This window comes from Rhea pennata, chromosome 20 (assembly GCF_028389875.1).
Source record: "Rhea pennata isolate bPtePen1 chromosome 20, bPtePen1.pri, whole genome shotgun sequence".
NCBI lineage: Eukaryota > Metazoa > Chordata > Aves > Rheiformes > Rheidae > Rhea > Rhea pennata.
Window position 1 is genome coordinate 2,163,489 of NC_084682.1, and position 18,570 is coordinate 2,182,058.

The 18,570-nt window shown below is 40.3% G+C and overlaps 1 protein-coding gene across 15 annotated transcripts in view; it reads left to right on the forward strand.

Moving 5' to 3' along the window:
• Window positions 1-18,570, forward strand: part of ACACA (acetyl-CoA carboxylase alpha) — a 159,514-nt gene that overhangs the window by 20,897 nt on the left and 120,047 nt on the right. For all 15 annotated transcript variants that reach the window (XR_009960407.1, XM_062592431.1, XM_062592424.1 and 12 more), the window contains 5 exons: window positions 14,265-14,397; window positions 15,034-15,172; window positions 16,058-16,167; window positions 16,619-16,700; window positions 18,181-18,279. Coding sequence is in view for 14 of the 15 variants with exons in the window: in XM_062592431.1 (XP_062448415.1) it covers window positions 14,265-14,397; window positions 15,034-15,172; window positions 16,058-16,167; window positions 16,619-16,700; window positions 18,181-18,279 (563 nt within the window). In the remaining variant the exon portion in view is untranslated. The remainder of the gene's footprint in view (window positions 1-14,264; window positions 14,398-15,033; window positions 15,173-16,057; window positions 16,168-16,618; window positions 16,701-18,180; window positions 18,280-18,570) is intronic.

Consider the following 18,570-nt stretch of genomic DNA (forward strand, 5'->3'; position numbering starts at 1 on the left):
CGTGAAGCGGTAGTAAGCCAAACCTTACTATGATGATTCCTGATTGCAACTTTAGGCAGATGTTGGGAGAACCCATTTGGGAGAAGGGTTGTTTTACTCCCGCTCCTAATTCCTTTTTCCTCAAATAAGCTGGATGCTGTTGGGCTTCTGAGATCATGGTATTAATGTTTCCCTATCAAAGAGCCATTTTATTTTTACAGTGTTGGTGGCTTGCATACTGCTTGGGGTTTTCTCTGTTACAGGCTAGATATTTTGTACATTATGGTGTTTCTGTATAGCCACCAGTTTCTCGGTGGCTGGTCAGTCTTGCTTCATTCCGTTTGTTTCCCATGTTTCCTGAGGTATGATGTCCAGAACTGTGCACAGTACTGTACCTGAGACCTTGCCAGAGCGGGGTGGAATGAGGAGATACTGTATATGAGGAGCAGAAGTCAATGAGCCATCACTACATTGTACATTTACGCAGTTGTCTTGTGCTAGGTGTGTTGCTTTGTGCTTGTTCCTACTGAATTGCAGCAATTCATTTCAGCTTACTTTGTCAACTCAACAAGTTCCTTTAGAATTAAATTCTTGATTCAAAGGCATCTGCAGCCATTCCTAGCTTGATGTTAACCTTATAATTAATAAAATAAAAAAGAAAATATTAAACAGTATTGGTATCAGAGCCTTCCCGAAGCCCCACTTGTTACTTGTTACATCCTTTCAGTTTAACAGAACTGTCGCTCACCATCATCAAAGTTTGCAACCACTACATTGTTGTTTCATGTATACGCTATTTCTGAAACTTTAATCCTGGACAGTGTCAAAAGTCTTCCTAAATTCCAAATTTAGTGGAACAATTGATTGTCCTCTGTTTGTGAGGCTTTTTAGCATGTAAATGAAGGAAATGTATTTTTGTCTTGTGAAGATTTATCCTTGATAAGTTCTAGTTGGATAAAACTTACTATTTATCTCCTAGTTGCTTACAACTGTTTGATTTTTTTGTTCTGGTGCCTTTCAACCTCACGTTCTCCCAGCAGTTCTTCCCAGTTGGTCAGCACTGAATCTAGAAGAGCTTCTGCTCAAGTTGCTTTTCCTGTCTGCCTTTTTAAAAGCTCTCATCGCATTCCAGGAACATACAGGATGGTCTGAATCTTACCATAGGTCTTTCTGAACAGTCCCTCAGTACCTCCGATTTGTTGCTCTGGGAGAAACTAATAGTTTCAAAAATGCTTGATAAAACAACCCTGTCCTTTTTCCTGTCTTTTATGAATAGGGTCATCTTTCTCTATTCAATATTGCAGACTTTTTAAGAAATCCATTGGTAATGCAAGTAGATATTTATATCTGTATGACCAGTTGACTCTCTAAGTTTGTTCTTCTGTTTTTTCACGTTGCTTTGTTTGTGCAGATTAAGTAATTTTAATTATCTTTTTAGTGGGGATACCTTGCCACTTAAAGGAGATAGTTTGCTACTCTTTGTTTTCAGAGGCTCTTTGGGATGGGAACAGAAGGGACATAGTAGGCCATAGTTTACAGAGGTGTTGTGATCATACTGATGGGTACTTCCAGCCAGCTGCAGTAATGTAACAGATTAGACAGTCTTAAATTTAAAGATGATTGCCTTTCCAGTGACTTACTTCCATGATTTCCATTTGTAATAATTTGGCAGCACAAAAAGTGGTGCTGAAGCAGGAAAAGATCTAGTCCTGTAACTGTATACATTTTAGAGTCAGAAGAAACTGGATGAGCGCTTAACCATTAGTGTGAAAATAGACAGTAGGAGAACACAAAAAATCTGAAGTCGACCTGTAACTTCTAGAATACTTCCGGGCCTGTGAGGGCTTTAATGCAATAGGTGTGCAACCTTGAGTACTTCTGTTGTAACTTGCTTACTTTGGCACCTTCTTTTGAGGGTACTTGACTTTCAATTAAGTTGGAGAGATGTGCCAATTCAAATAAACAAAGTCACAGCATTAGGCTGTTTTTCTAAGATAAAGTGAATTGAAATAGTTTTCCAGGATAGTAGTCCCTTTCATCAAAAGATTTCCAAATAATGTTTACAGATGGAGAAACTGAGACACAGGCAAGTTAAACAACTTGCCTGAAGTCAGTCTGGGACAGCAAGTTGATGGAATGCAGGTATTCTTGCATCTGGTTTCCTTTTGATAGTCACTAAATTACAACTCATTCTACAGTGACAAAGATAAATTCACAGGGAGTTCTGCATAGCATTGGTCAAACAAAGCATGGGTTCGAGGGAACATGCCTTTTTAGTCACTAGGAGGTTGCCAAAAATCTTTTCATATGCAGAGTTGCAGGTGTGTGCCCTGGTTTGTTCTGCAGTTCCACGTAGGAAACTTTAGACAGCCGTGAGGATAGCCTGTATAGCTTGTATTTGAGGTGAGGAGCTTTGCTGCTAAGAAGTCCTTCTCAGGCAACAATTATAGCTAAAATACACAATTTAGTCAGTTGATAGGTCAAATACACTTGCAACCCCTTTTTCATCTTACCTTTTCCTAAAGCATGTTAGGCAGTGAACCTGTTGCTCTGATGGCTAGAGAAAAGGCATTTTCTCTTATGGCACAGGAAAGCTGGAAAGTAGCGCTTATCCTGACGTCCCAAGCAGATTTCCTCCCCTCTGGGGAGCATTCTGTCAATATTAAAATGACTTTGCTAATAGAAGTGCTCTTCCCTGATCATCAAATAGCACTCTCTTGAACTGGCTTGGTCTTGCTATTTTACAGAAAAACTTGCCCCAGCAGACGTCAAGTTAATTATCTTCCTGAAAGGTTCTGGAGCCTCTGATGCGAGGATGGGAGGCCAGCCATGTCTGACACCCTGGGCCTCATGCGGTCATGCCTCACATTACATTTGGTCATCTGATAGTCTTTTAAGCCTCTCTTCCTGTTGTAACAGGCCCTTCTGCTGCTTTCTTGCTTTCAGACACCCATAAACAGCAGCAGCACGCTGTCAATTTGTCAAGCACAGGTTTCAGTAGGCTGCTGCAAGGGTTAGATGGTATGGCTTGTGTTCAGCACTTGGGGCTTTGCGGGTCTCCTGTCTGAGCTGGAAGATTGCTGAGAGCCTTATCGTCTAGCGGGGTTGTAATGCCTAATCGATACACCCTGACCCAGCTTTGGGTGGTCCATATGCCAGCTCGTGTTTCTTCATTTGAGCACGCAGAGGGTATGTGCACACTGTGCTCTTCCATCACCTTATTGATCTTGTTAAGTGTTTATGCTATTGCTAAAGACAGTCTTGTTGGGACAGGTTGTACAATATATGCTTCCATACTGCTAGATATCTGTGATGACCTTTGATTATGCCAGTTGGCTACTAGTTCATCATATTGAGAAATTCATGCTCTAATAACGATCTTTAAATTGGTGTACGGCACATCAACGTTTAACAGAAATTGTGTGTTGGAAACATAACCATGCAGATTAAACTATTCTAATTCTTTTTTTTTACTTGTAGATGTGCCTTATTTATAGAGCAGCAGTAACAAAAATCACATAATATTTTCTTCTCACTATTACTTATACCATCTAACACTGAAAATGAATGTTCTTAAATACTCGTATATCATAGAATCAGTAAGCTTGGAAGGGACCTCTGGAGATCATCTAGTCCAACCCCCCTGCTCATATTTTACACCAAAAAATTGCTCTGTTGGATTCACACCTTTAGACAGTAAAACTAAACATACTGTTTTCTTCTTACTTCCAAGAATAACTGAGATATGTCTTTGAGTTCAGAAATTTCCATCAGTACTTCCAGCTGCAGGCCACAGTCCTGTTCTGATACAGTGTGTGTTGTGTAGTGAGCCCCTAGACAGTTGCTGTGCTCCTTCTGAAATTTCAGTGGTGGATTAAGTAACTTTTCTATAAATGCCCTTTAGAAAGTACTTCAGGTCTGTTGTTTAATAAATTGTTCTTGACTATTACTAAATATAATTCCCAATTTTAATGAGGCATCTTGTATCAAATTCTTGTTTAAAATAGAATGAATTCCACATACCTTCTGGTATTTATATATCAGGGCTCTGATTTCATAAGCAATAAAACGAATGTACCAAATCACCTGACAATCCACTTGGATCAACTGAAAGCCAATTTTTTTAGTAGTAGTTCAAATCTTACCTCTGATAGTACATCCACAGAGAATTTAGCCCTTAGTATCTAACACTATTTGGACTTTTCAATAGTTCCAATAAATTATTGAGATGTGGGGAAAGTGCTAATCATCCATTAATGTCATTTTGGAAGGAGGCCTCAATTTTAGTCTCGAGAGTAGTGTATTAGCTGTGTCCGGCCTGGCACTTGGATAAGATGCCTGGCTGAAAAATCAGTCTTAGGATTGCACAGAGAATTAAAAAAGAGAGGATCTGTTTAATTTTACTTTGAATTAAAAATAATTCCTTCCCAGTCCAACTGTTTTATGCTAGGAGATAAAACTATAGGGTATTGAATAAAGCTGTGCATCTTCAAGGAACCCCTGCCAAAACAAAGGATTTATTTTCACCCTTTTTCTTACCATAACTGCCAATGAATGATGCTGTGATTTATATTATGAGTTTCATCCACCTGAAGAAAAAAAGCTAGATTTTCTTTGTTTACATTTTTTTTTGCTTTTTGATTCTTGTGCATTATTTTAAACAGTGTTGAAAATACTATAAAATTATTTTTAACATGGGAAAAAAAGAACATTTTAAATTTTTAGATTTAAGCTGTATTAATTAGGAGCTTGATTTAGGATCCATTGGTAAAATGGATGGAAAACTTGTGGATTAACTTTGGATCAGCTCCTATATCTGTTGAAAAGGAGGAAGCTTGTCGCTTGTTTTGTGTTCTTAGCTGATGCTAGCTGTTCCTGATTATACTGATATTCAGTGAACTCTAATTTTAATTTTCTTTACTTCCCCCTCTTTTTTTTTGTAAATCGGTCATTCTCTGCAAGCACTCTGTTTTGTCAACAAATACACTTTAAAGTCTTTTTCATCTGCATGCATCTCAAAAGTAGCATTCTTATTTTGGTCTTACAGATATTTTATTCCCTCTGTCCATGGTTACTGCATGGGTAATATCAACTCTGAATTCAGTAATTTTTTGGAAGATATCTGCAAATATTAGCTAGCTGAGATACCACAGCAGTGGCAATATCTCCTACTTACTTAGCTGATATTTCTAATTGAATAGATAACAAAGTATTCTTTGCCCTGACCTAAATACCTTCAGGCCCACTCCTGCATTTGGCTGAATGCCCTCACTTTTCACCTGATTCAGGACACCTAGCAAAAATAAGTGTTTTTGCAGCATCCCCTCATAGCCTACTGCTTGTGTCTTCAGTGGCTACAGGAGGAACTCTCCATGAATTTAGGCTTGTGACAAATCTCAGAAAAAAAATATAATCAAACCTCTTTTAGATAAGGAAAGTGAAGAATCTGCTTTCTAGGGAATGTCTTGGGTCTCTTGACTCTACACTGTGGCTGTGTTTATAAGACTAGTAGCTGAAATGGGCCACACCATGCTTTCTGTACAGGTTTTTCTTACATTAGACAAAAAACTCTTTGTGGTTGATTTTATTCAGAACTCTTCCTCCTCTGCCCCTTAATTCTGGTTGTTAAGAAAGATATAAACATTCCCTCTTTCACACTGGCCAGATCTGATTTTCACATTTGAAGTTACTACGTCAAAGAACTTTGGAAAGGTTCCTTGTGAAAGACAAGTTAGTTTAGTTAGCTTTAGTTCTGCTCCCTTCTCAACTGCAAAATTTTTATTGTTCTTGTTACTAATTTAAACTAAATTTTCATCTCAGTAGCAAGACTTGACCTGGAGAGTGTTAGGCTGGTATTCCAGACACAGGGTTGTACTTGATGAGAGTGTAAAAGTGACAATCCTGCAGTATTCTGTGGCTTTAGGAACCTGCAGTGTGGATGGTGGTTGCATTTAATTTGGCCATTTATTTGATAAACATTTGGATTTACTGCCAAACTAAGGTGTGTGTTTTTGAGGAGTGGAAATTTGGTGCCATGGGTCAAAGCAGGAAGAGCATGATGAAGAAATGGTTTCTGAAAGATAATTTGAAGGAGAGGGAAGGGATTTGAAGTGTACAGGACTCTAGAGCCTTGTCAAGGGTGAGAATGCATACAGGAGAACACAGAATGCCTCAGAAGCAACAGTCGAGGGGAATGGGTCAAGGACTATGCAAAAGCACTTCAGGAGTGAAGTGTTTTTGACGATATTGTGCAAGTGTGTGATTCAGAGGAGTTCAGTGAGCTTTAGGTTGTTGGGCTCTGGGAGATGAACTCTCTCTCTGTCCCGTAATTACAAATGTGATGTTGCTTTGGAGCTAGCAAGGAACACTAGTGACTTGGTGTGCATGTCCTGTGGGTATGGTCTGGTCTGAAGTACATGTGATATGACAGATAAAAAGCTAGATGTGTGATTTTTGGAAGAGAAAATATGTGACAAACAAATGCTTAAACTCTGTACCTGTTGGAGCTGCAGTACTTGACTATTTGAGAAGAATCCTAGTTGAGAAGCTTGTGCCTGTTTGGGCCCTGTATTTTTTGGAATCAAAGCTGCTGTTTTAGGCTATAAACCTTCCTTGATTGCTGTTCAAAATGTACATCAGTGTGAATGTGAATATGATCAGCCAGAGAGCTGGGTGGGGGTGATGTATTCTGTGTTGTGTTCTTTATTGAATTTAGCTTCAGTCCTTGGGCAGAGTTGAGATGAGTCTCATTTTGTTTTGATTTATAGGTTGAAACACTGATTCCTGGCAGCATCTGCATTCAGGGCAACAATTCTGTCCTGTTATGGTTGAAGGAAAAAAGCTGCACTTAGAAAGTGCAGATTGCTTTGGGTACTAGATACAGGGAGGCAGCATAGTCGGTTGTATACTCCAGCTACGGAATTCTGCATTGCTTGCTGGATTGCATGTATGCTTGCTCTTGCTGTCTGCCCCTTTGTAGAATAGGCTGCAAGGGCAGTTTTAAAACTGAATTAGATCTTAGGGATATTTCAGCTGTATTTAAGTCTTATCACCCAGGTCAGATACGTCCCTGCATCAGCACTTACCTAAAACAAAGCATGAACTGGTCAGCAGAACTGCCCTTGCTGTGCATTAGTGCACATCCTTCTTAATTGTTTACAGGCCTAATATTAAAAAAAACAAAACAAAACAAAAAAACAAAAAAACCCACCAAATAACAAAAAAACCACAACCCCCCTTTTTCTCGTGTGTGTGTGTCTATGTATGTATGTGTGCGTGCTGCAGTCTCCTTAAGACTGCCTTTCAAACAAGCTAGCTAATTCATCACTGCCTTTGGAATAAACTGCTACGTCACTGATAGCGCTTGGCATGTTACAGTGCTGGGATCAATGCAGGCTCCTAGCTGTGATGTGCGTCAGGTATGTGTCTATAATGAATGCTTTTTTCTTAGAGGCTAGAATAAAGGAGAACAGTGAAGGCTTTCATTTTGTCTAGCAGCGGGCCTGGGGACTAAAGGGGGGGATGGCTTTCATACGTTGGTTGCCATTTGTGTTCTGAGTAGTATTATGTTTAGGAAATGAGCTTTCTAGAGCGTGTGCGTATTTGGTGGTAAGTATTGTATCAGAATGACACATCCTTGTACAGCATATTTCTGTAGGGCTGTTGCAGCAAATCAAGTCCATTGATCTGGTAGTGGTGATTTCAGCTGGTAGCAGACATGATTAATATTTTTAACCGGTGCTGAAGCTGCTCCTCTAAAATCAAGCTGTGCATAGCTGTAGGGTTTGTCTCCTTACAGCTGCACTGGTTTGAAACTGGACTCGGGGCTATGGATAGTGTTTTTGGAACAGAGGCAAATATTTGGGAAATGGATTTAAAAGAAAAACTGTCTGAAAAATAAAATTTCAATTCCACAATGTATGTATGTAGGGGTGTATGTGTGTATATTTTTACATACAATTTTTAATCTTGAATCAGGATTAAAAACTGAGGAAATATAATGGAACTGTAGATCCTGCAAGTATTTTATTTTGGAAATGATGAAATATACCGTTTTCTGTATGAAATGCCTGCCCTATAAAGTCACAGAATGTCTGGTGGGTTTTGCTGATCCTGTTTAGGGATGACCAGTAGAAAAAGCGACATATATTTTATCAAGGTGCGTCCACAGGTCCTGAAGTGTCTCCCATTATGATGCCTTGGTTGGAGCTAGTGAGGAACACCCTGGTCAAGTGGTGGCTCTGGGGCAGCCTCCTGCAGAGACAAAGGCGAAGCGGGAGCCGGGAACGGAGGACAGACTCCGACGGCTGGGGTCGTGCTGGGGGCAGGAGGCCTGCCAAACGCAACCAGCGCTGGCATATCCTTCAAGACAAACTGCTCTGTCCTGTATGCTTCTGTTTTAAAATGAATTAAAGGGGAAATTTCTGACATACTTCCTAGATGGGCAGTCGGGACAATTCTTCAGTCAAAGAGGAAACAAAGGCTGACAAATGAGGAGGCATTTAGTTACCAGGCAGATATATAATGTGCCTCAGTACAGCCTGTTGGGTTTTTGTTGTTGTTGTTGTTTTATATCTGAAAACAAAAGAAAAGTATAGAGCTGGATGGGATCCCAAGAGTCATCTGGGCTGTCCTTTTGCCCTCAAGATAGGGTCACCTGTATGGTACACCAGTCTTGATCAGAGGCTGTGCCAGCCTGGCTGTAAAACCTTTAATAATGAATGTTCTACAAGCGCCCTAGACAACCACTTTGTCCACTGCTTTGTCAGTGTGACTAAAACGTTCTTCTAACATATTCTCCCTGATATAGTTTAACTCCATTATTTTCCATTTATAGTGGGCATGAATTTAAAAGTTGTTCCTATCCTCTTTTCCTGTATTTGAAAACTGCCGTTAGGTGTCCCGTCAGTCTGTCTTTCTCCAAAGTTGACAGTCCTTTCACTCTTCTCAGCTTTACTTCTTGGGGTAACTAGAGCCTGATTGCTGCCATCTGCTTTTTGACTGTGTCCCAGACTGCTCCCAGTAGAGAGGGGAGCAGGAATACTGCATTGTATCTCTTCCATCTGACACTCCTGGTCACTGATTCCTGTACAAGAGCTGTTATACAACAGCACGATGTTGATGCAAGTCCAGTGTGTGATGTGTGGTAAGCTGTGGCTTCTCTTCTGTGGCCTTCCACCGTGTCAGCCACAATGGGACAAGATGCTGTATGTTTTGTGCGTGTGTGTGTCTGTAGTAGGGACTGAAGTTCTCCATCTGTTTGGACTTGGAAGGGGTTGCTCCTTTACACTCTGTTCTTTGTCCAGGTATCTCTTGTGTGTTTTCTGGTCAGGAGAGCTTTTTCCACTGGGACTTTCTTCTTCCCTGCCACAGTGTGTCGCTGTTCCCCTTTACCCTTCTTCTGACAACACTTGAAGAAATTGGATCCACACAGAACTGTGTCCCTGCACTTTATCAGACACACGGCATTTTGTTGTTAGCTGCTTATCACATCTGACTATTCTTAGTTCCCTGTCTGCTGCAGTGACCTCACCTTGCTCTTCAGGGCTCTGGGTTGCTTACTGTCATCATATTAGTATGACTTTCTCCTCTGGGTGCGGGCTCATTTTTTGAGTGATCCTTGGATGCCTGTATAGGTGTGGCTCAGACCCTTGGAATGTGCATGCAACAGGTAAGGGCTGTGCTGCCTGCATATGGCCCTATGCTAGGACAGATCTAAATGTTGTGAAACTTTGAAATGTAATTCAGTTGCTGTGTCTGGTTTTGATCCAGGTTTGAATAAGGTTCATTATTCTATTGCTGCACTCATTGCCCTTGCTCAACCTTCCTCCCCTACCCAGCGTTTGCAATGTAGCTTTTTGTATATGGTTAATACTGAGTAAACATTCTTCCTGTCTCCAGTGGCGGTATGGACCCTGCAATGCTAGAGTATCTTTGTCCATGAGACTATTTATCCTTACAACACTCGATGATCTCATTCTCCATGTTATAGATAGAGAAAGTGAGGCAGAGAGAATGTAAGTGACTTGTCTGGGGTGTCCGAGTTTCCAGGTTGGGCTCCAGCATGGTCTGTTGTCTCGTGTCTGGATCACCGCTGTACTCTGTGGCTGCGCAGACTGTGTATCTGACTTTCCTCACTTCAGTTCTGGAATACTTTCCTTTTCACCTCCCAGCCCCCGTGAAATCTGATGTTTTAAGGTGATTGAATTCTTTGGGCTGATTGTCCTCTGAGCAAAGCTAGCTGCTGAGGAGGTGCTTGCTGGTTCCCTGTGCAGTTCAGTGTCCAGCGGAGCAGAGTTGCTGTGCGTGCAGATGGACTCTGCAGCTGGCAGGTTGGCTGCGCATGCTCCGCTTCCCTGCGTGACCCTGCTGTGGGGAGAATGAACTGGGGCTCACTATTGCTGTACAAAGCCACTGTGCAGCATGCAGGCTGTAGCAGCAGACCTGTGTGTTAAGCCTGATTATATAACCTATAGATCATTTTCTCTCTTTCCTGATCAGCTGCTTTCCTCTGAATGCAGAACAGAGAATCTCCTACCCTCTCTGAGTGCACATGCTGCGTCACAGGAAAAGAGTGGCTGAGAGAGCGGGTGGTGGAAAGCAAGGGACAAAGGTTAAAAGATTGAAGCAATCAGGGAAGTGCCACTGCTTCAAGGAAAGCCCTATGAATGCAGGAGGCTCTTTGCAGTTTTCTGCTGCTGGATTTTAAGCTGCAGCATTGGGGAGAAAAAAAAAATAGCAACAGCTACAACAGACGAGCTGTAAGCAAAAATAAAATCTGGTAATTCCTATACTGAGACAGCATGGAGGACTCTGCAGATGAGAGTCAGGAAATGAGATATCACATGCTGCAAAGGTAAGAATTCCTGATATGATTGTCTACTGATAGCAGCATCTGTCTTGGACTGAGGTAATTGGGCACTCTGTACTGGAAATTTATGCTGATATTTTTCCATGTTAATTTTACCTTAACTGGAAAGATTTCAGGAAGATATCTGTATAAGGTATCTGTGCATGCAATCTCTGAGAAAGGTGCTGGACTGCACTGTAGTTGGAAAATAAGTGCTAAAAAGTGTTTGAGTTTCTGCACAAATCTTAACCTCTGAAATGTAAGGATAGATCAGCATTTAGGAAGTTGGTACCTAACCAAACACTGCATTTGTGACCTGGTAAATAGTAGGGATAGCTGTTACTAGCTCAGCATTTATCCTGTTCTTAGAGCTCAGTGTTTGCTTCCTTGCTGCCCTGCTTCTTCCTCATTTTACCCTGAAAAAAAAAAACTCTCGATTATAATGTGCAGCCTGTAATTATTAGTAAATAAACTTAATGTTCTTGGTATACTTCCAATCACAAATTAAACTGAACTCCATTTGCTTATAAACAAGTACTTGTACTTCATTCTGCATGATGCAGTTCTGTTGCTTTGTTTGCATGGTCGGATTTTGTTGTCACTTAATGTGTAGCAGTATTGTGTAGTAAGTTGAAGTTGGCAGGATAGTTCGTATTCACCCATAGCCACAGATTCTGACCCCAAGATTTTTATATTTTTCTGTTTTTACTGAGGTTGCTCTCAGTAAACGTATAATAATTGACCTGTCTCATTTATCTGTTGGACAGTGCTTCTTCTTTGCCATACTATGGAATTTCACCCTCTTTTGAAAGATATGGATTTAGTAGAGCTTAAACCTCAGCTACGTCTTTTTCTCTCCTTTGTTGGCCCCATGCTTAAATTTCTGGGCTGGGATTTTCAAATAGCAGTTAGTAAACCCTTGCTGATACGGGCAAAAATTAAGTGTGATACTGCCTCTGTGCAGTGCAGTTACCTGGAAGAAGGGAAAGTATAGAGGGGAAATACCCCTCCACACATGTAATTTGTTCTCGTGCTCTTTTCTGGACGTCAGCTAGCAGCATTCTCTGGGACAAGTTACTAGGCTGGATATACTTTGGTCTGACCTGGTGCAGACATTCTTTTCCTTTTAAATGTCATAGAATGTCATTGGGAAATGTGCATCCATCTGGCTTATTTATGGCATTTTTGAAAATCACCATTTACTCTTGTTTCTCCTGTCTGTTATCTTTATTTCTCTCACTCTTGGCTTTGTGGATGGCTTTTAAGGTCTCTCTGACTGTGCTTGGAACAGGTTTTCACTCCAAATTTCTGTTCCTTGGAAGACTGTCATTACTTAGAGCTTTTCACCAGCAAGATCACTTGTCATGGTAATATCTTACATGTGTGAGATAGATTGATGTGTTAATGCAGAATATTGGATCTGAATTTCAAATGCTGCAGCTATGCTTTCTTACTGGGAGAGTCTGGAAGACTGTGAAGACTTACGGAAGTCTTCACAAAAGTCAGAGTCCTAATTCAGTGGGACTTTACAGCCGAAGTAGATGGCATACACAAAGGAGAAGGGGAAGGGAATATTCACTTCCTGCTGTGTATGGTAGATAAACATGTCTTTAGAGTCAGATCTGGATACTGATCTTTACTTACCTGAAAGATCACCTTTCCTTTCCAGTACAATTCGTGGTTGTTTGTACCAAGATTTGGCATGTATCTTTTCAAGTATGTTGTGTTGGTCGATTTGAATCGAGATCCTGTGTATTAATGTGTCCTGCAAAGTACAGCATAGTCTTATTAGTACCATAATTACTAACACTGGAAAGGCTAGCAAGAGAAGAGTCTGTTTTTAACTTAAATACTAGCTACAGTTCATTCAGGGCTTCTGTGCTAGCAAGATGTTTAGCCAAAGTACTGGTCTGTGGCATTAACTGTGCTTGTGATGAACAGTTAAAGAGGATCTGCATTCCAGCTAGATAAATTTTTATTATATCTGCAGGCTATTTATGAGGGAAACTTGAAGGGGAGTCTGTGTGTTTCTTCTCAGGCTGTTTTCAAATACCTTGTTCAAGCCAGGGTGCTCCAAACCTCCTTACAGGGCAGTAAACTTAGCAGACACAGCTCTTGGGCTACCTTGACTTCCTGACTGTATTCAGAAGCAGATCTCTAGACGATGCGTGTGATTTGTCCTTGGGTTCGTTTCCCTTCCTGCCCTGGCAATTCTGCTCATTTTCTGCCCATCTAATCGCATTTCCCAGTGGAGTTGCTCAACAGTATCAGCCCTTCAGCAGCTGACCAGGCCAGAGGTTATGACTGTTTCAAGTGGATGCAGGTCACAAGTGGCTAGTGGGGACAGACACAGCTAGTTACACAGCTGCTCACATGACACTGACCCTGTTAGGGTATGCACCTGTACAAAACATTAAGTAATTCTTAACACCTTCCTAATAGTCATTAGTAATGTCTGTTCTCCCACAGAAGGGTTTGGAAGGAAGGATTTTGCATCAATGTGTTTGTAGAAAAGAACCTGTTGAGGAAAGCATGCTAGTTGCAATAAAAACAAAAACTGGTAAGCAACACAGTGACCTAAAAGGTAAAGTTTCAGTGGCTTTAAAATAAAAAGCAACTATTTTTATTGTCCCCATCAAGCTGCGCTACAGTAGACACATGATGCAAAGAGTAGATCTCTCTGTATTCTCTCACATTCCAGCTTTGTAAGTGTTAGCAGATCAAGTCTGGTATTACTTGCAGAAGCAAGGGCTGATTTGTCCATGTGTTACTTCTGAAGTAGTCCAGGAAAGTCCCATTTCCACACGGGTAGACAGTGGCAGAGCACGCAGTTGGCTTTTGCTGTACCTTGATGAATCCATCCTCTAGCTGTGAGAGCTTCTGAAGAAGTGATGTTGTTATTAAAGACCAGATAATGAAAAAATCCATGGAAAATGCTTTTGAGTAAACAGAAATAGTAGGGTCTCTCATTTACAACTGGAGACTTATTTGCTGTGATTCTCAAATAGATTTTCCTTGTAGAGTCTGATCTTAGTAGATTGTCATACCAAATCCAGAAAATGTTGTCGTTTCTCAGTTTTTCTAGATGAATTGAAAGCAATATGATGAGGTGTTGTTAGCTCAATTGTTCGATGTGGGACAGTAATGTGCAGTGAACACATTTTTACTTCTTTATATATAAAACATAACCAGGATTTCCCCTGATTTTTACTCAGGCTGAGATAACTGAAAGATAGTTAGACAAAACAAAATCATCCCTCTGAAAGCTAAGGAGAAGGCCATAGTGGGCTGGAGTCAGGGAATAATCCTACTTGTTTTGGTGGGCAGCACAGTCAAGGGGAAGTCTACAGAATTTTCACATATGGTGCTCTAGTCATGTACATCTGCTTTGGAGTCAGCCAAGTTGCTCTTTTCTGTTTCCTCCACGTTTCCTTAGGCCCAGTATGTCTGGTTTACATCTTGTAAAACAAGGCCGGGACAGGAAGAAAGTTGACCTACAGCGGGATTTCACTGTGGCTTCTCCAGCAGAGTTTGTTACTCGTTTTGGAGGGAATAAAGTTATTGAAAAGGTAAGCTACTGATGTTTCTGACCGTATCATATTGCATTCTTGTTCCCTTCCCTTGAGCTATGGCTTCCTTGCAGTACAAGGCTCTGCATTACAAATAAAAAAAATATTAATGTTCCTGAACTTGAAAGTTGTAGTTCTGCTCATAATCATCTCTTTTCATTTTATTGTAAATATGATAGATAAACCTCACATTTTAGCTTGGTGTGATGAGAAAAAAATCCGAGTGAGCTAGAGCACTTCTGCTGATACAGGAGGATTTATAAACATAAAATAGACTGGACAAAACTAAAAAATATATTTCAAGACTATAATCATTTAACAGATGAGGTCTCTTTTTATGTGTTGGCAGGTACTCATTTCAGGTATGGAAAGGTATGGCTGCTCATTATATTCTTCAAGTGTTCCCTTCTGCTCTTTAATCAAAACAAAGCGTAATATGTTAAAGTTGTTATGGCCAAGCAAGAGCTGATTTCTGAACTGATTGATAGGGCATAGAATGCTCTTGTTGAACTGAAAGTTGGCTAAGGAAACCACAATGAAAAGAGTCAATGAAAGAGTTCACAGAGGAAAAAAAAATCATTGCTGTTCAGTGTTTTGTGTCATTTAGGCTCTCTTCCTTGCTTCTAATATCTTCAGGTCCTGATAGCAAATAATGGGATTGCAGCAGTGAAATGCATGAGATCCATCCGACGCTGGTCGTATGAGATGTTTCGAAATGAGCGGGCAATCAGATTTGTTGTCATGGTGACTCCTGAGGATCTGAAAGCAAATGCAGGTGAATTGTAAAGACTAGCAAAGATGCATGACCGTCTGCTTGCAAAGAGCTGTGTGCACACATGGATGCAAGAAGTTGTCTGCGTGTCCGGTACACTGTGTGTCATTCTGTTGTGCCATGTACCATTCAATGGTACCATGTACCGCCATGATTTAACACTTTAATTTGAAAGGCGTGCAAAGCACCAGGCAGATAATCTTGTATTAGCTATTAATTCAAAACCTTTTCCAGATCTGATTGGATCATTTTCATCTTAAATAGTCTTAAATTTATATTTCTAGGTTTGATTCTGCATACTTGCTTACAATCCATAAGCATTTATATACTTCGGAAAGTACTTAGTTTAGTAGGCTTTTGAGATAAATAGTTTTGATTAACACTCAGTATCTTAGGCAAATTTAGGTCAGATGTTTTTGTTTGCTGTGAATAGTAATTTTCTGGCCAAATGCTCTTCTGGATTTACAGCAGCCTGGTTATCAGGCAGGAAATGTGAGGACTGTGATCCCCAATTTGAATGGAGAGCTGGCAAGTGTGTTTCTTGGGTGTTGTTCTGACTGTCAGTGTGACCTTGGCTAAAAGAGGATGATGAAAGAAAAACATTTTTAAAATGAGAGATAAACCTGAATTACTTTTCAGGAATGTTTGAATAATGTAAGGACAAATATTTCTATAAAGTGCTTTCAGGACAAAAGGTTAACTCTATGCTTTAGATATTTAATTATGTAACAAATATTGCTGGACCACTGGTGTGAATTTTTCAATGAAAGGAGACGGAAAACTAGATACAAACTTTAGGATTTGCTCATAGTGTAGATTTAGAGAGTTCTAGACCAGGTACCATTAAGTAGATTTACAGTCTAAATGTGATCTCCTTTGTGTTTTCAGAGTACATTAAAATGGCAGATCACTACGTCCCCGTTCCAGGAGGGCCAAACAACAACAACTATGCAAATGTGGAACTCATTCTTGATATTGCTAAACGGATTCCAGTGCAGGTGAAAAGTGCCAAAGATAGTTTTCAAATCAAGAGGTAACACTAAGCAGTCCTCTCTCCTTAAATAAGGAGCTGTATCTTGGGGAAAAAGAGAGATCAAAGAAATGGACCTCACAAACCTATACTAGCACCAAAAGGCAATAAATATTAGGATATAGCAGATTTCCCAGTGTGAATATTTGCAGGAGGTAGAAGGGTATTCATCACTTTCCTGCACTTAACTCCTTTTCAGGAACTTGCTTTAGTAGTTGTCTTTGAGCACCTGTCTGCAAGATGCAGTACTCTGGCCCACTGAACTAAGCAGTGTAATACAGGAGGCTGGTCTGCTTATGAATGTTATGAGGCTGTTTCTGTTCAGTGGGGAAAAGAAAGACTTGGCGTTATCTATATGCTTTATATTTCTTGCTTGTTTTACCATGACAAGGAGTGAATTATGTTATGTTCTTCTGCAGGCTGTATGGGCTGGCTGGGGCCATGCCTCTGAGAACCCTAAACTACCAGAACTACTCCACAAAAACGGGATTGCTTTCATGGGTAAGATTACTTACTTCTGACCTTACACCTAATGCAGCTGAGTCCTTATCTTAAAATAAGTGGCTTGGATAGAAAATTGAGAATCTTAAACAGAGCCATGTTACGTAGTTTACGAGTGCAAGATTGGTGATATGTTCTTTCAGTACTCAGAGGGATAGAACGTGCTGCGTGCTGAGGTAGTCTGTTTCTGTTAATTGAGGCTAACAAAACTATGTTAGAATAGACCCAAAATATCGTATAGGATTTCTCAGTAAAGGCCTGGGACTGGAAAACAAGTGTGGACATCCTGTTCCCACGATTCTTTTCCGTAAGGGTTATAAATAAATGCTGTAGAGCATTTCACTAGCTTCTGTTAGGAAAGAGACATGAACAAAGTCTAATCTAGATGTTGCCAGTGTTTAGACATGCTTGTTTTCTGTAGTAGTGTTTTCCACAGTTTCTTCTAAATGATGGTACATCTTTTCATGGAGAGTATGCATGGATAAGGTTTGGATGTATGCTGTAAAATAGCCCTTCTTTGGGAGGAATGGCAAGTTCTCCAACATATCTTTGAATATTGTGAGAGATAAGATTAGGAGAGATTCGTGTTAAAGCTGATTGTTTTAAAAGCTGAACATCCTTTTGGTTAATTTAAAGAGGGTTATTGAAAGAGTGGAGATTGAAATGGGCAGTATATGAAGCTTGTGGTTTAGTTAACCCAAGGCTGCAGTCATGCAATACAATAAGCCTCATCTTCTGATGTACATGGTTTTGAAAACTGGGGTAAGGTTTTGGACCTGTGCTGTGTTTCAAACTAAAGATTGTCCTGTGATAAACGTTTGAACATAGTCTTCGGCTTGGGGGACAGTTGTATCACGTTCTGACTTCCAGTAGATATTTTTCTCTGTAATGACTTGACCTGTAGCTGCAAAAGTATTCTGGATTTCTGAAGAGAGGTGAATTTAAAAGTTGCATTTTAGTTGCACTTTAAATCTCTTACCAGTCATATGCTACAGTCTCATACAAGCCAAATTTCTAGTTAAATCAGGACATTGAATTATTATTTCAGTAGAATATGATGCATGCACTTAATCCCTGTTACTAGTTCCTGTCCTCTTTTTGAGAGAAGACACAGCTTGAGGAAGAATGTATGGACAGCTGCTGGTGCTTGGGCTTTGAGTATGCCAAGCCTACCCTTCAACGAGCTGGGCAGTTAACAATCATAGAAGCTACTCTAAGGTGCCTGCAGCTGCATTGGTGCAGTGTTCAACTGCCTTTTCTTCCGTCTTGGTCAAAAAGCAATCTAGTTTATCTGGTGTTAATTTCCTGGCTGATGTAAATTCAGTTCAGAAGTAGTGAGTTATACTAGTTGGAGTGTGGCATGTAGCAGCCCTTCTAAGTGTGATTATTTATCCCTCTTCCATGGAATCCAAACCTGTTGGCAATTCCCTGGAGTTTGATAGCTCGAGTCTCTCTCATGAGTAGTTTTTGCTCTTTGCAGGTCCTCCAAGCCAAGCAATGTGGGCTTTAGGAGATAAAATTGCTTCATCAATAGTGGCTCAGACTGCAGGCATCCCAACTCTTCCTTGGAGTGGCAGTGGTAAGAATGAAATTCTTCTTTTTATAAAGATCACTATAACCTTTCTTTTTCTTTAACAAACCTAAAGTTTAGGAAGCATCTGTGCACAATAAAAGTCTCCTGTTGGATGTGTGCCATCACTTTACAGATTTAAACTTCTATTATCCAAAGCTTAGATATAGTGACTAAAATATATATAGATATGTCAGGCAAGATTTACATGCCATTATCATGCTTTTAGTCTAACTGTACAGCAGCAATATCTGGTATTTCTGTATTCTCTACTTTTTTAGCATATAACATCTAGGTCTG